Here is a 17,873-nt window from a genome sequence, read left to right on the forward strand (position 1 = left end):
AGCTTAGCTTTTTAAATAGTCAGTATTCTCGAAAACACGTAATTGTGACTTACTTGCAGAGCCAAAAGGATTGTCTAGCTACAACACTCTAGCTGGCTTCAAAAGCTGTTGGGAATTTAGCTGACTAGAGACTGGAAGAGTACAAGGCTGTGCCTAATTCCAAGTCCTGCACCTGCAAGATAGCGTGTCCTTGTGCCTAGCTGGGTATGATAGCAACAGTGGACAGAGAGACGTGGGAAAGAGAGAATGTAGGCCCAAAGGAATGAGGAAGAGCTGATGTTGTGGTGTGGCCAATGGACAGTGTAAATTACAGAATATTCATGAGCTTATTACTTGCTGTATAAGTGTCTGATGCTCTCTTCAATAAACGGAACTTGCTTATCACTCATATTGAGCCCCGAGTTTTCCCTGCACCCAACAAATGGCTCATCCCCGACAAAGGCCTCATTCTGCAACAAAAAGCTTCATGTTTCTGTTTCCATATGACCTTGGATATTGTTTCCCTACATGTATTTCATAGGATTAAAATGCTGTCACACTTATCAGATCTGTTCTAAAGATAAAATAAATTGTAGTTGTTTAGAGATCACAGTGTCTGTAGAGTTGTATCTACAAAACCAGTATGTGGAAATATTCTGCAACACAATTAAGCTATATATTTCAGGAAGCCACTCTGAAACTGTGAATATTTTGGAGGAAGATCTTAAATTTTAATTATCTGGAGCATTAATAAATGCTATATGTCACCTTGAAAATAATGGAAAATGCTTTATAATTCATATAGAAAGGATCAAAGGGCAAACCAATCATGAATTGAGTAGTTCTCTAGCATCTTTGAAACTGCATGTTTCGAGGGAGATAGTGGCTTCAGGTAAATGAATTTGTGATGAAAGCCCATGTCAGACACTTGAGTTGGAAAGAGGTGTTGTCTACTCAAAGCTACACTGACTACAGCCGTGATGTTGGTTAAGGCAGTTCTTGGCTAGGAACATTGCATAGCCCTCTAATAAATCCCCATCACTCATCTCTTTCTGCCCTGATGTTGAACTACTCCGTTCTCTAAACACTCCTCTTTTTCCTCTTTCTGTAATCACAGAAGATAATTTCTTGGAGTAGGATCATAAAGCTGCAGACTCCTTTTGGAAAGCATAATTCCAGGTGTTCCAGTTCATATTCATATCCTGTGCTTGCTGTCCTCTTGCTGAAATCACAGTGCTGCTAAATACTTGTGTACAAGGCTACTGGGATTTAAGCGTTGCTTGTCATGTGAGTTGTACATTACACAGGTCAATGGAAGAAGAGAAATTACAGAGTTCAGAGACAGCCATGAAAGACTCTGGCATCATATGAGAAAGCAAAGACTGTTGCCACAGTTCTGTTGTCTCTACAACTGGTTAGGATATTGAATGTTTCCCCAGAAATATAAAATCTTATGTGTTGGGAATAATTGGTTGTCGTAGGAAATCAAATTGATTTCCTAATCCAAGAAGTACTCCAACAACCAGATTGCCACCTATTTCACTAAGAGGCTGGTCTTTTTTTCCATTGGTAATGAATTTTAATGTTCCACAGCAGTAACTTGTCGCTGAACTAATTGAATAAATTGATGCTGTTGCCTGACTATTTAGTATATATTTTCTTAAGCAAAGTGGAGGGTGAGCCCATTTATTGCGCATTGGATTCCACTACTGTTGCAAGTGCAGCATATAAACAGCAAGTGGGGGTTTTTTGACTCTGATTTTATTGAGGTCTTCAGAAGTATTGGTTTTAAATTTCACTTCTTTCCAGAGACTCAGTGAAATCAATAATGAAATCCCTAGGCTACTTGATTCGGTTTTTTCTCTTTTGGGAGATAAATCTATTTTAGTAGACATTAAAATGATAATATGTAAACTTTTCTTGTTATTTTACTCAGAATTATTTGCTTCAATTTTGCAGGGTAGTCTTTGATTTTTAATGCTTTAGAAGTCCATAGTGTCCTGAAATTGTCAAATATCCAGAATTATGTGAGAAATACCATTTTCTGAAGGTGAGAAATGAGAGTTGAGAGTACTAATTTGCCCAGCAAGGTGGGAGTGAAAAGGCAGTTTGCTTCTACTTGATAAATTTTGACAGAAGATTAGATGCCACACAAAGTTGGCAGACATGGAAGAAATCAATATTTAGTGTGGAAAGATGACACAATTAGACTGTTGATCAACAGGGTGTGAAAAAGGTGATGCAATGTCTTGGATTAATTTCAGGATATTTCTGAGCGAATGGTCTCAGAGCAGTGAGGTCCCTGCAATCACTTGTACTTCTTGCAGCAGCTCCTAGCACAGCTCAGTTCATAAGTCTGCAAGTATTAGAGATTAAAGTTTGAGGCAGAAAATATGAATCCAGCTATGAAAATTAGTGCCAATAGGTCGACCTGCATTTTCTCACTGCTGTCTGAGTGTCCTGAGCGAGGATTGTTTAACTGGGTTTGAGTACAGTAACTGGAGGCTGAATCTTGCAGTCACTGTTCAGACTGCATAATCATCTTCTGTCTAGCCTCCCACTTTCAGGACTCTATTATTATCTGAAGGTATAAACCTTAAAGAGATTTGACAGATAAGGACTTACCCAAAAACAAAAATGAAATTGTATGCAACGGGCTTTATTTCATTAAATAAATCTGAGCTTAGAAATGAAGAAATACAATACAGGAGTATGCAGGACATATTGCCTCTCAGGACTTGTAGTTAAGAAATTGTCCCAAGTCAGATGTGGGTAGGAAGAATGTTTAATTATCATCACCAGGCTGCAGCTGAACCAAATGAAATTCAAACATCAATTCCATTTATGCGGGGAGAGGGAGAAAATAAACTAGAAATTTATGCTTTCTGGACAGTCACAACACAGTTCGGCATTCCAGCTGATCAGATGCAAGAAATATTAACCTAACTTTGCAGAGATAACACATAATTCCCTATAAAAACCATGTAACATTAGATATGAATCTGAACCTACCATCATGTCCAGAGCAAGCAGGTTTAAATGATGGCAAGGAAAATGGTCACATTTTGCACTTAGTGTCATTCTTCCAAACCTTTGTCTCCATCAGAGGGCTCAGCAATTTTAACTCATTATTAGATTTGTTCACAGCTGTCACATCAGCTCGGCATCCTAGCAGGATTTTATTTTCACCTAGAAATGTGTAAAATATTCTGATATTCATACATTTATAGGAGTTATAGCTGGAAAAAAAAATTATTATACCTTCCTTGATGACAGCCTAAATTTAAGAAGCCATTGGGCTGAATTGAGCCCTGGAGGCAGTGAATCCATCTTCTTTGGCATAAATGAAGTTATGCCTGTGTTATGCACACCCCATTGTGTTAGCTAGTTACAAGACTGAATGATTGCCCTCCACAGGCCCTGGCATCACCTGCAGGGCTTTCAGACCTTTCTGAAGGAGCTTTGTGAAGTCCTGTTCTTGTAGTCCAGTCCCTGGATATTAGACAGCTATTTCTTCATCAGGTCTGCAAATCATTTTCTTCTTACTTGCAGATACAGAACTCCAGAGTTTTACAGCATCAGAATTTGCTTTGGTGACTCTGTAAAATCACTACTTTTCTCAGTGCTGGAAACTTACCTATTTCTCCAGCTTGCAGTTTAGTTCAACAGGAAGCTTAGCATGCTTTGGTATCCCTTTCTCAACAAAGAAAGTGAAGAGGATGGAGTGCTCCATATAATTTATGCAAGATTTCTTCGGATAATTGATAGTCTGCTATAAAAGGGTATCTTGTTACTTTCTCTGTGGTCTGAAATTGTTGTTGCCATGTAGTGCCTCCAGGCAGATAGGATATTTGGGGCTGGTCACAATTACAGTATTATTGTATTATTATTACAGTATTATTTGACAATTTATACCCCTTGATCTTTGCATTGAAAACAAGGAAAAATAGATTTGTTCAGTTAGCACAAGACATAGAAGCCATCAGATGATCAGTTGTCCAGACTCTTGAGTGCTCTGTTGATAATATAGAACAACCACAAAGAGCCCAAAGTTAACATATCTGATTTTGGAGGACAAATTTGAAGTCCAGACTAGAAATAGCAGATGAAATAGTGAGCAGTTTGAAGTTACTTAAATTGTATTAGTGATTGGATTACTGAGCTAGGGATATGATAACCTTCCAATAACCTTCATCAGACCTGGTAAATCTGAAACAGATTGCAGTTGAGATGGTTCTTGAACATCAGTTATTGCTTCCCAGCATGGTGGCTGACAAGCTCCAATACTGTTTTTCAAGAGGCTAAGCTTCCCTTAGAATTTTAGGGATGGATGTTTTATGGTTCATTTTGGAGAATTTCTCCCCTCAATGTCTGGGAATTCCTCCACAAGACCAGGTGCAGCTGGGGGATCTGGGCATTGAAACTCCTTCCAAGTGCAGAGCAGTGCAGGTTTCTAGGTGCAGGGAGGTCACTACACATTCCGGGTGTGTGGGAAGTTCCCTCAGCCAGCCTTGCGGGCTGTGCCATCTGTTAGTGCCACCCAGCGCGGTGGCTCACGTCGCACTGCCACAGTCATGCCTCCTGGCAGTGAAACCAGGCTTTGGAGTTCTGTACAATGAGAAATGAGAGATGGTTAAAGCTGCCAGAGAAATGTGTTTGAATGCCAGATCTGGTTACCATTTTCAGGGAGAAGGCATACTTCCAGGGGGAATACTCCTTTCACCCTTTCTGCCAAGAATGATGGCAGGAAGGATTTGCCTGCTTCCTCTGTGTTTACTTTGTGTAGGAATTGTATTGATAAGGAGTAAGTGAATGTTGATTTCTACCTGGAGTGACAGGAGAATCTGGTGGAAACTCTTCTATTGAGTAGCCTGTTACAGCAGGCACACCCATGGCCTGGGTTGCACAGGCATGCCCAGGAAAAGTGTGTCAGTAGAGATGCTTGCTTAAACAAAACTTGAATGAGGACTTGATTTCTTTCCTTTGCCATTCATTTGCACTTTGTGTTTGCACAAATTTACATAGTTACTGTTAAAAATGTCTCTCATGTTCATGCTGCTTGATTGCCTGACTTGACTGTGTAAGTTAAGAAAACTCTTCTGTCACTTTTCTAGGAAACGTGACTAACACCAGCCTCATCTCAATAATCACACAATAGATTTCATTGATATTTGGATGAGTAGGGGGGCATAAGAATCCTATAGCCATAGAAACTAGGTTGATGAGTGCAATCTTAAGCAAATCTCACACACTATTTACTTCTCTCTGTTCTTGTTCTGAATCAAGCAGCTGCCAGACTCTTTGCTCATATCAGTCTTTAATTTGAAGCCTTAATTAATAAAGATAAAAGATAGGCAGATACTTGGATTTCTTCCAAACACAAACAATATTTATATATTAAAGTCTTTATAAGGAGCTTTGACTTGCTTCCTAGAAACTGTAGGCAGGTAAAATCCATCTACCCATCCACTTCTATGCAATGTGGAAGTATCTTCCTTCCTTCCTCTGTCAAGTCACAGAAATTATCTGTCATGTGTAGAGAGAGGCTGCAAAAATCCAGTAAAGTAACTCCAGATGTACACAAGTCTCAGGTTCTCCCACTCCCATCTGTAATTTAATAAGTCACAGTCTCTTGCCAGTTTATGAGGTACTGTTGCTGCTTTCTGCTCCCACACTGTGATAGTTAATTTCTGTCTGATAAAACCATTCCCATGGGAATGAGCTGAGCATCCCAGGATATCAGTCTGGGCAGCAAGCCTGCATTACTCTTACAAATTTGCGAACAGTTTTTCAAAGTCTCCCCTATGTGTCAAGCAGGGACATGGGACCATGTTACTGACATCAGCAAGTAGCTGCAAACTTCCCAGACGTTCCTGGGATGGGAGCCCTCATAGTGACTCGCGCCCTGCCAGCGCTGGGTCCCCACCCTCTGTGGGAATCAGTAACATGTTTATCCCAAGGAGCTGAAGAGGGAGACAGTCACACGTGCATCTCTGAGTGGGCACCATGCACGTGGTGCAGACAACTTGCCTGCCCCTGGAGATCAGTCTCAGGGCCCATGAACCCGCACAAGCACCACAACAGGGTGTCTGGTAGGATGTAAATAACCACCACTGCTGTTGGTCAGCAGGAGTTGTGACTCCTCAGGTAAAATCCTTCCTAGCTACACAGACACACGACTTGGAGCAGCTTCAGTTAAATCCAAAGTATGTGCTTTGAGCCCGATGAAAGAAATGTGCATTTTTGTCTAACTTTGCATGTGGCTAATTGCATTTCTTTTCTGCCTGTGTTTAATGTGTTCACGTCTAATGATATATGAGTCTTAGTCTAGCCTGAAGCACGGTATGTGCTCAGTGTCACCAGTTGTCTATTACACAAGAAATTTCAGTGTCTCCTAAAGGGTTCCTTTCCTTTCCTTATTGATAAGATTCAATAAACTCTGCCTAATCTCTTAATTTAAGGGAAATCTGACAACTAAAGTATCAGAGCGCAGAGCATCTTCTGAAGAAGTCTGTGGTAACAGAACCATCTGGATGTTTTATTGACTACAACTTTATATGTGCATTTCTGATAGGCAAGGAAGCAAAACTAAAAATAAAATTAATTACAAAGGGTAATATCAGAACTGCATGTTGCAGAGGGAGTGAAACTTGCCCTCTTCCCCTTTTGTAATATATAATTTGGATCCTTCTTTCAAGGAAGCGTAGCAGAAAGAATGTATGTTAAGAAAACTAGGTTTCTTCAAACTAAGTAGGTGTTTATCCCTAAGTTTCTAGGCACTGTCACACACAAGAGAATAGATAACAACCCTCTCTCACATTTTACTCTAGGACACTATTTCGCTTCTCCATCACTTTCTATCATTTAGTTGTATGCTCACATGCTTATAAATGTAGAGATTCCCCAGAGCAGCAGCGACAGACGCAGCACAGTGGGAGCTCAGGGGGCAGGGAGGAGGAGGAAGGCCGGGCTGGGGCAGGCAGGTCAGGGAGGAAGGAAGAGGGCATCGCTGGGGCAGATAGGGCAGCACCAAGCCTGCCCAGCCAGGGACACGGTGGGAATGGCTGGCTGCCCTTTCTCTCACACAGTGCTCTCAGGCATGTGGAGCTCCTTTCAGCTGACTGTCCTCAGTCTTGTTAATTTACGTCTCTTTACAGTGGAGGTTTTCTAAGTTGGCAAATAGGTCTGTGTCCCGTACTCCCTTTTAAGCCTAATTAATTATTTTAAGTGATTAATACTGCGCCAAGCAGTTTGCTCAGAAGGGATGGCTCTTCTGGTTTTTGGACTAATTACCAGTCTGGATTTCTGAATGACAATCCAGTGCTAATTAATCTCACTGCAATTCTCACAGAGAGAGACCCTGATAAGAACTTGCCAATTAACATAAGTGGGGGGGGGGGAATCAACAGTTCTATTTTGTTTTTCTGGCATTCACTCCCAGTCAGATGAATATCACTATTAAATACAGAGACAGAGTTAGTGTGAAAGCCAGTAGGCTGTGAGGCTGCTCCCAACTTGCCCAGACTTTACTAATTCGGGATCTAGATGTTATTTTTATGCCCTGTCACTGTTGTTGCTTGACATTGCTTGCTACAGCTTTTGTAAGCAGGAGCGAGATAAAGTAGGGCAGCATGGCAAATGTCTAACCATCCCCACAGGGAACTTTTTGCAGTGTCCCATTGTTAATCAATACCAGTGGAAGGCTGAAGGGAGCATTTTGGCAGCATGGGTTCTAGTTTTCACTTGATTTGTCAGGGCCAGATGCTCAGCTAATGATGGTTACTCCCTTACTTGCACCAGCTCTGTGAGAACAAGGTGGGTTATAGGTAGTCCTTCAGACAAGTCAGCCAGAGGGCTGTCACACAATGAGATACACAGCAAACTCTTGCTAAGTCCTGGTCTATACCGCAACGGTTGAATTTAATTTTTCTTTTTTCCTCTCTGCACTTACAGGTCAGAAGATTCTTCACCACAGAAGTGATGTCTTAGAAACTGTAGTCCTTATCAATCCCTCTGATGAAGCAGTTAGTACTGAGGTGAGTAAGAAATACTTTGTTGAACATGTCATGAAAGCTCCACTAAGTGGACATGATGAGGGCACTGAGGCAGATGTAGTTGAGGTGATTATGGAGCATCAGTCACTGCCTGCCAGCTTAGAGGCTGACAAACTCAAATACTGTTTTTCAAAGTCTTAGCAGACGATTAGAGCAGGTCCTGACTGTGAATGAAAGGGTATATTTGGAATAAATATAATGAAAAATGTCACACATCCCTTGATCTTTTCCTGGTTTCCCAGACTCCTAACAAATTGTCAGAAGCATGGGACAGAAACGCGCCTCTGATCCCAGCATTTCTTTTCTCATAATTCATCAAATTCTCTTCTTGATGGAGTGGAGGCAGCTGTGGTTAAGCTTTTCTTTTGCTTTGCCATTGTTTGGTATCTCTAGGTGCCTGTTTTACATATGAAGAAAATGTCTAAAGGTGCCCAGGGACAAATTTGGGTTTGAGAGAATTACCAGCTATGTGTTGGTGACTCCAATTTGATCTATCTGTCCTTCAAAAAGCATGTGACATGATTAGTGAACCCTGGAGAGTGCCCATAAGAGGACTGCCTCTTCCTTATTAACTCAGCAGAGTCAAAGAACTGATTGTGTAGCTCAAAGACAAAATTGATTAATTTAGCTAGTGAGAAGGTTGAAATAATAAGGATAATTGCATTTCTGGTCTGTGCTGGGAAGCACTGCCACAGTCTAATTTCTTTTGGGAGATAAAGCAGTTCTGCTGGTGGTCACTGGTGAAAAAACTATTTTGCTGTCAATTGTTAAATGATGTTGAACACAAACAGAAGAAAGGACTCCAAAACAAATGAAGTTTCTGAACCTGCAGAAGTTTAAAAGCCACCTTAGTCAATGGGAACTTAGTTACTAAAATACAGTGTGTGAAAATTTCTTAAAAGCCATTAGAGGTGCTTGGTAAGGACAAGGGGGTCACCAGGATAGCAACTCTATGGATTCATACTGAGTAAAAAGCCATCAAGTGTGTGCATCTGTGAAGGGGTGGAGGAGACGAAAAACTGCCAAAAGCTGGGAAATGCTATTTCTGTTACTGCTGCTTGTCATTCCTTTGATGGATGACTACATAGAAGAACATGATCTACTCCCATTAATGATTTCTGAACCCTGGGCTTACTCCATTGGCTCTGGAAGATGTTTGGCTATGTTACTGTAAAGTTCATCTCACAAAACTGTGGGAGGTGATCTTTGCTTTCATCCTGCCTGACTGGACCTAGTCAGACAGATGAGATTTAGCTTGGCTGGCTAAGCAAGGCTCTGAATAGACACAATTCAGAAAGAGACCATCAAAAAGAGGTGGCAGAATTAAATCAGAGGTTGGAGTAGACATTCTCTGTTCACTATGGCAAATAGAACTTCATTTCATATATCAGAGATTTCCAGGGTGGGTCTGGGGGAGACAGAGATATACCATCTGAAACTGTGACTTCACCAGAAGAAGAACTGGAATCTATTCACTCAGGAAAAAAACAAAACACACAAAGAAGCAAAAAACAAAACCAAAGTAAAACAGCAGCATAAAAAAGAAAACCAAGCCAAACAAGCAAACAAACAAAAAAAAATTAGAAAGAAATACAATATACCTGGTACCCTGGTGGTAGTCCACACATGATAGTGCCCAAAACTCCTATCATGTCCTGTCAAATGCCAAACACCTCCCATTAGAAAGAGACCCAAAGAGAGAGAGATTGTTGTTTCCTCAAGAAATCCCCGATGAGCATTTACACCCTTTTTAGGAAGTCCCCACTCCATTGCTTTAATATTCCTTTGACTGTACCATATCATATGTACCATATTGTGGGAAACCACTGATCTGCTGATGTGCTGGTCTCTGTTCACACTCCATCTTAATCTCTGTTTTGACTGAGCCTACATCTTGCTGTGCACTTCCTTCAACAAATTTTGAACTTTAACCAGCAGTAAAACTGAACAGAATCATCACCTTGCAGTATTTCTTCTAAAATTAGGTGGTCTTGAAATCAGGAGACAAATTTCTGGTCATTCTTCAAAAAACCTTATTTGTACCCAGACACAAATCTATGTGTCTCTTAAGGTCCTCCATGTGCACACATTATGATCTGTAATCTGCAAATATTTATTTATTTATTTACTTTCTTGGCATAGTTTGCTAACTCTGCAGAATGTATTTTATTGTTAATTAATAAAATTGAAGGGGAATTATATGATAGTCAAATATCAGTGATTTCAGTGATTGACAAGCCAGGAAGTAGTTTTACTGTTGGAAAACATGATGAGTTTACACTGATAAGCCAGACTGATAAGCACTGCTGGCAGCAACAAAAGAAAACTTAGAAGAGGAAGCCAGTTCTGATACAGTTTTAATAGAGTGAAAACAGAGAAGATTTGAGTAATGCACATCAGACAAATGTTTGCACTTATCTATATTTTTGTCTGAAATAGAAATAGATACATTAAATCCATACATTATATTTCTGAATATGTAATTATTTAGTGCAATTAGTGGCACGGCAGCACTAGTCCTATGTTTAATTAAAGGAACTTTCTGCTGCTCAGTATCAGGGTCATTTATTTAATAAAATAAGAGTGAAGACACGGTAGAATTGGGATCTTCTTTGAGATACATACTCTCCTACTCTCCAATGTGTGTTTTCTTGTTGTACTAGAAACGTGAGTTGTTCAGCAGAGATTCAAGTTAAGCCTCCCTGGCTCAGCCTCCTGGCATTCACAAGAGTTATTTAGAGAAATTGATTGCTTAACAATCAATACAAACCTTGGGAAGAATATCTTGCTAGGAGAGCTGAGTTGATTGTGTCATCTCCATGGAGATGGAGCTTGGGTGCATTATCATGTGGAGCTGGCCCAGATGGACTCTGCTCATTTGCTCAATTAGTTTAATATGTGGATAGCCTTGTTCTGAAATCACTGTTCTGGTTTGATTTATTTCTTACTTAATAGAGGAATTAGTGCACTTAAAATTCATAGCTTACCATAGACTGAATTGGTATTTCAGTGTTGGGTAAGACTTTTGAAGTATTTGCAAAGCATTTACTCAACAGTATAGAATCTTACACAGGTTTTGTTTAGGTTTTTCTTCCTAAATTTAGAATATATGGCTTTCTCCTAGCCTGCACATAAATCTTCCCCTTGGGAGTGGTAAGCAAGAACAATTAGTAGCTGTAGTGAGGGTCAAGTAAAGTAACAAACATGTGCTCTTGAATAGTTTACCAAGGTTGTCCTGATACAATTCTGTAAAAGTATACCAAGAACTGTATTATGAATAAGTTTGTTGCTAAAATAATGTTTTCTTCATTCAAGTTGTATTCTGTTCTGCTCCTTGCTGTTTTTTTCATGTCATTAATTTGGTTTATTCTTCAGACCTTCTTTCTAACTCCATCTTGCCCCTCCTTTTTTTCATGTTTTACCCTTTCTCATTGTCTTTTGTAAGCAGCAGTATAACTCCATAATGTTTTGGGAGTCCTGTTCCAGAGACTGATTGTTAATTAGGAGAAATAAACTGTGTGTTCTCACTGGACTATTGAAACACATGGTCACTCCCATTATTGATGTATTTCTCTTCTTCACTCTAGGTGCGCTTAATGATCACAGATGCTGCAAGGCACAAACTCCTTGTTCTAACTGGCCAGTGCTTTGAAAACACAGGAGAACTCATTCTTCAGTCAGGGTCCTTCTCCTTCCAGAACTTCATTGAGATCTTCACAGATCAAGAGGTATGTTTAGAAAAGCATCTTCCATGCATTGCTGCATGCTGGCTGAGATTCCTAGGAAGGCTAAAAGTGTCTGTCTTGTTAGAGTTACTTACCATAGGCAGCCTGGCGCTGCTGCTCTTTACTCTTTGTTGCAGACTTTCTTGCAAAAAAATTATTTATTTTACTTTAGATTTAATGTAAATTGCCTAAAAAAATAATTGAATATTAATTTGGGAAATTAAATTACAACTTCCAGAAAGAAAAAATCAAGGAATCCTTAAAAATGGAAGGAGATAGTCCTGTGTTTAAAATACACAGGTTGTTAATCTAAGGTGTACATATAAAATAGTCAAATTAAACTTGACACCAGGTTCTTGCCTGTGGCTAATTAGCAAGTGGCATTAATAAAACAGAGGGTGTTTGTTAGAATAACTGTATTTTTTGCACCATCTACCTGCTTAACTTTTTTATAGTAGTGTCTAAAATATGGCCAGTGAATCTGTAAAACTTGTGGTTTTTACATACCAAAATGATAAGCATTAAATATACCAGTATTTACCATTTGTTTCATGACTTGTTACTTTGCTCTCTTCCTTAATGCTCTGTGTCTGAAAGCTCCCATAGGGCAGGAATCCATAGTAAACAAGCTGTCATACTTAATTTGGCTTCCATATAAAGTATATATTTAAATAAACTGTATGGCTGCATCCATACAGATTTAGTTTCCACTATTAATTAGAAGCATGTCAGTAGGCTGAGGTTTGAAAGTTCAGCGCTGAAATAGCATAGTTTGCGTCAGCTCTAGTTTGACCTTACTGTATCCATTTGATCTTTCTCAAAGTCTTTTTGTTCAGCAAATGGCTGGGGAAAGAGCTGGATTCCTGCTCCCCGAGACAGTCCTGGCGCATAAAATTCAATGGCACTTCTCAGAGTTACTTTTCTATGAAATTACAAGCTCAAGTTCCTTATGTCTGCCTAATTAGCAACACATAATTACTTTATGACTACATGCAAAACTAGGGGCAAATGCTACCATTACCATTAGGAAACAAAATTATTGCTTGGAAAGTGGGAGGACGGGGGGTGGCCATGAGTTGGCGATGCTGTGGGGTTGCTGCAGTAGTGGGTGTTCAGGACACACTCCCGTGGGCTATGAGTAAGGCTCATTTGGCTCATCTCTGTGGCTGGCAGTGTGCTCACCAGCCAGCTGGTGTGGCTCTCAGCAAGTGCTGGCTTCCAGCCTATTGTTTCTGAAGCCTCGGGGTCTCAGTGTGTCTGCAAGCTTTCAAAAAACCAAAGAAAGATCATATTTGTCATGCTGCAGTTCACGTGTGCAACATTTTTATTAAAAATTGAAAATAAATAATTGGGAAAAAAGGTCTAGAAAAAGTGGCTACTGGTTTTCTATGTGGTGACGAGATGAAAGAATTACTGTGCTGTCCTGATCCTAGTGGACTTGGCAGTGACAGATTTACAGTTGGACTCAATGATATTAAGGGTCTTTGGCAACCTAAACAATTCTGTGATTCTATGACCATGTAAGGTGGGAGTGTTTCTGGCCTCTGCCCATTTTTATTTCACTGGGCCAAACCTGAACTAAGGTCAGGAATGTGCTTGCAAGTAAGTAAATACACTTTGGGAGATATTTGTATAAAGTCTAATTCAGAAATCTGTCTCTAGCATGCAGAACTCTCTTCAGGAAAAGCCTGAAAGCAGGTTTTTCAATTTATCCTATGTGGGAGGGTGTGAAATGTCCCATTCCCCTGCTTCTGCAACAGCGGCTAAAACACGAAAGTCTTTCTTTGTACATGGCCCAACACATGCTTTGTACCTTTGTGATTCAGGGTAGGAAGTAATAACCGTGTTTTCTCTGAGCAGCCAATTTACTGTTTGTCTTCACTGGCTGAGACACCTTTAAAACTCAAGCATTCCTCAACAGATGTCTTTCAATGTTTAAAAAGGGTTTATTCAGGTTTGCTGGTATATTTCTTTACTCACGCAGTGGTTTTGAATTTGGAGAAGAGAAGGAATAGCTACATCTTTTTGTTACTGTCTATGCCTAGTGTCACCATTTGAAATTCAAATCCTCTGAATACTTTTTTCTGAGGCATGACTGAATTTGCTATTCCTAACAGATACAATCTGTGCCTGTAATAAATGTCCTTTAATTTTTCATTAGCCTGGGCTTCCAGTGGCTTAACACTGTCTGCATTATGCATGCCAACTTTAGGGAGCAAAAAAGTCAGAATTTAGAAGCATGAAGCAGAAATCCAAATATAAATATAAATATAAAGTATAATATAAACTGGAGAGGAGTCACCCCAAACCTTGACACAGTATATTCATTCCCCAGTATGTTACCATATATTTTTTTTAATCTAGACAGAAAATCGGCCCTTTGTGAGAAGCAGTCTGTACTCCAGTTTTATTTCCTTATGCATGCAACAGACTTGGATTTATTTATTCAGAGTAAATGATTTTTTCTTACATTTGGCTCTCCCTAATAATGTGTTTTCAACCCTGATCAGAGACCTGTCATAAGAATTTAAATCCATTTCAAAGCTGTCATCTGTGCTGCCCCTCTTTTCTTAATTCTGCAATAAACAACAGTAATGGTTCCCCAATTGTCCTTATCTTTTAACTTTTTCAGCCTGTTCTCCATTTATTCTTTCTGCTTTGTTTTTGCATTTGCTGTCATTCAGATAGGACCATATCTGACATATTGGTGAGATTTATTTATAGTACTGTCAAATGGTTTAGATACTCAGTAACAATGATACAGGAAGGTAGAAAATATTTATTTTGGACTTTATTTATCTCTTGGTTGGACAGGTATTTTTAAAACAGCTGCTGCATCTTTGTTGAGTGACATGTTTGGTAAATGTTCAAAAATAAATTAAGTAACACAAAGAAAAAAGTGAGACCTACACACAGAGAGGCCCAGAGAGATCCAACACAATCAAACATCATTAATCTTTTATATATTAATTTCCTCTGTTGATACAGCTTGTGGTCCAAGAATTCCCAATTATTCAGTAGTGTTATCTATACCATCCTTGTGAAAAATGTTCTTAAATCTTGAACTGACAACTGAATCTCTGCAAAGAAGATTATGGTATTTTTCATGATGATGTGCTGGCACATTTTCTATTGACATTTAATATCTGAATTACTTCTCTATAGAAGTTTGGTGGTCTCTTTGTTAAGGGCAAATAGAACAGAAATAAGCTACATTTAGCTGAATTGTCAGTTAAAAAAAGTCAAATGAAAGTATCTGAAATAAGGTAAAATATGTCATACTTTGTCATGTTTGTCTCCTTATCTGGGACCATCAAATACTGTTTTTTAGTTCAGAACCCTGGGATAAAAAATGGCTCTCCATACTGTGTCATGGAAATTCATATTTTCTGTGCCTTTATTGCAGCAGTTGGTTTTGCTACTAGAACGTTAAGTAAAACTGGCAAAATTAATATAATTACTCTAGATTTCAAATTTTGTGGTCCATGAATTTTAAATCAAACTAGTGACAAGCATTTTTAACCCTGTTTTTTCTCCTTGATCTTTCTTTGGCTCTGGACCTTGGAATCTCAGAAGTACAAAATTTAGAGTCATAGATTCATAGAATCATTAAGATTGGAAAAGACAAATTCACAGAATTGTTTGGGTTGGAAAAGGTCTCAAAGACCATTAAGTCCAGCTCTTACCCAGCACTTCCAAATTCAACACTAAACTCTGCCCCCAAGCACCACCATATCTACAGATCTTAAATACCTGCAGGGATGGTGATTTAACCACTTCCCTGGGCAGCCTGGTTTAGTGTTTGACAACCCATTTGGGGAAGAAATTTTCCCTCTTACCCAATCTGAACTTCCTCTGGTGCAATTTGAGACCATTTCTTGTCCTCCTGTCATTTGTAACTTGTGAGAACAGACCAAGCCCCCGCCTGGCTACACCTTCCTTTCAGGCAATTGCAGAGAGAAATAAGATCCCCAAGCCTCCTTTTTTCCAGACTAAACAACCTCAGCTCACTCAGCCACGCCTTGTCAGACTTGTTCTCCTGGCCCTTCACCAACTCTGTTGCTTTTCTCTCGACATGCTCAAGCTTCTCAGTGTCTTCTTTGGACAGAGGGGCCCAAAAACTTACAGTTATTTCCATTTCTGAACTATTAACTCATTTCTTAATCACAGAATCATTAGGGTTAGAAGGAACATCTGGAGCTTACCCAGTCCAAGCCTCCTGCCAGGGCAGGGTCACCCAGAGCAGTTGACACAAAAAAATGTCCAAGTGGATTTTGAATATCTCCAGAGAGGGAGACTTCAGAGCCTCCCTTGGCCACCTGTTCAGGGCTCTGCCATCCTCAACATAAAAAAAATTCTTCCTCATTTTGAAGTGGAACTTGTGTTTTAGCTTATGGCCATTGCTCCTTGTCCTGTCACTGGCTACCACCAAAAAGAGTCTGGCACCATCCTCTTGACACCTGCCTTTGAGATATTTAATATGTATTGACAAGAACACCTCTCAGACTTATCTGGACTAAACATGCCCAGTTCCCATGTTCTCACCTCCTAAGGAAGATGTTCCAGTCCCTTCATCATCTCTGTTACTTCTACTGGACCCTTTGTAGTTCTCTGTCTTTCATGATCTCTGGAGACCAGAATTCAGAACAGCACTCCAGAAGTGATCTCACTAGGGCTGAGTAGAGATCATCTCCCTCAACCTGCTGGCTACACACTTCCTGATGGAAGGAAGGGTGCTGGCTTTTCAGGAATGGTGTCCTCTAGGGATACAATTGACCATCTTGGCCACAGGGACACTTTGCTGGAGAATAGTCAACTTGGCATCCCCCAAGATTCTCAGGTCATTCTCTGCAGAGGTGCTTCCCAGCAATTCAGCCCCCATCCTGTTACTGGCTCTTGGGGTTACACCTCCCCAGATGCAGAACCTTGTATTTGCCTCTGTTGAACTTCATTCTCTACACCCAATTCTCCAGCCTTTTGAGGTCATGAATGGCATGCCCAGCCTTCAGGTGTATCAGCCACTCCCCACAGTGTCATCAGCAAACTTGCTCAGGGTGCATTCCATCCCTTCATTCAGGTTGCTGATAAAGAGTTTGAATAAGATTGGATTCTCCTCAGCTGATCACAGCTCTCTGAGCTCTGTTATTCAGCCGGTCCTTGATCCACCTTGTTGTCCATTTATCTAACCCACATCTCCTGAGCTTTATTTATGAGGATGTTATGGGAAACGGTGTCCAAAGCCTTGCTGAAGTGGAGGCAGACAACATCCACTGCTCTCCCCTCGTTGACTTGTCCTGCCCTGCCATCATAGAAGGCTGTCAGATTGGTCAGCATGATTTCCCCTTGGGGAATTCTTTCTGACTGCCCCTGATGTCCTTCTTTTCTTTTATTTGCTTGGTGATGATGTCCAGAATGACCTGTTTCATCACCTTTTGAGGAGTGTAAGTTAGGCTGACTGGCCAGTGTTTCCTGGATCCTTTTTCTTCCCATTTTTGAATAGAGGAGTAACACTGACTTTCCTCCAGTCATCATCCACCTCTCCTTTTCTCCATGACTTTTCAAAGAGTGTTTTAGCAACATCTGCCAGCTACTTCAGCACCTGTGGGTGCATCTCATCAGGACCCATGTATTTATGGATGTTATGTCTGCCCAGCCAATCTCTAATGCAACCCCTTAGAACCAAGAAAACTCTTTCTTTTCTCCAGTCTCCCTTATCTGCAAGATCTGAGGGCTGGCCTCAGCAGTAAAGACTGAGGCAAAGAAGGCATTCAGTAATTCCACCGTCTTTTCCATAACCAGGAGACCAATCTGATTTATCAGTGACCCACATTTTCCTTATTCTTCCTTTTGCTGCTGATGTACTTGTAGAAGTCCTTCTTGCTGTCCTTGATGGCCCTTACCAGACTCAATTCTAGCTGGGCCTTGACCTTCCTTGTTACATCCCTGCATATTCTGACAATGTTCCTATAGTTCTTCCACGTGGTCTGTGCCTTTTTCCACATCCCATAAATTTCTTCCTTCCATTTGAGATTTACTAGAATCTCCCTGCTTATCCGTGCAGGTCTCCTGACCCCTTTGTTGCTCATTGGGAATACGCTGGTCTTGAGCTTGAAGG

At 40.3% G+C, this 17,873-nt stretch overlaps 1 protein-coding gene across 1 annotated transcript in view; it reads left to right on the forward strand.

Annotated features, from left to right (window-relative positions):
* The window catches only part of MAP1B (microtubule associated protein 1B), a 72,208-nt gene that overhangs the window by 38,159 nt on the left and 16,176 nt on the right, over positions 1 to 17,873 (forward strand). Inside the window, exons 3-4 of the mRNA XM_058823479.1 lie at positions 7,933 to 8,015; positions 11,621 to 11,761. Coding sequence (XP_058679462.1) covers positions 7,933 to 8,015; positions 11,621 to 11,761 — 224 coding nt within the window. The remainder of the gene's footprint in view (positions 1 to 7,932; positions 8,016 to 11,620; positions 11,762 to 17,873) is intronic.

Source organism: Ammospiza caudacuta, chromosome Z (assembly GCF_027887145.1).
Source record: "Ammospiza caudacuta isolate bAmmCau1 chromosome Z, bAmmCau1.pri, whole genome shotgun sequence".
Taxonomy (NCBI): domain Eukaryota; kingdom Metazoa; phylum Chordata; class Aves; order Passeriformes; family Passerellidae; genus Ammospiza; species Ammospiza caudacuta.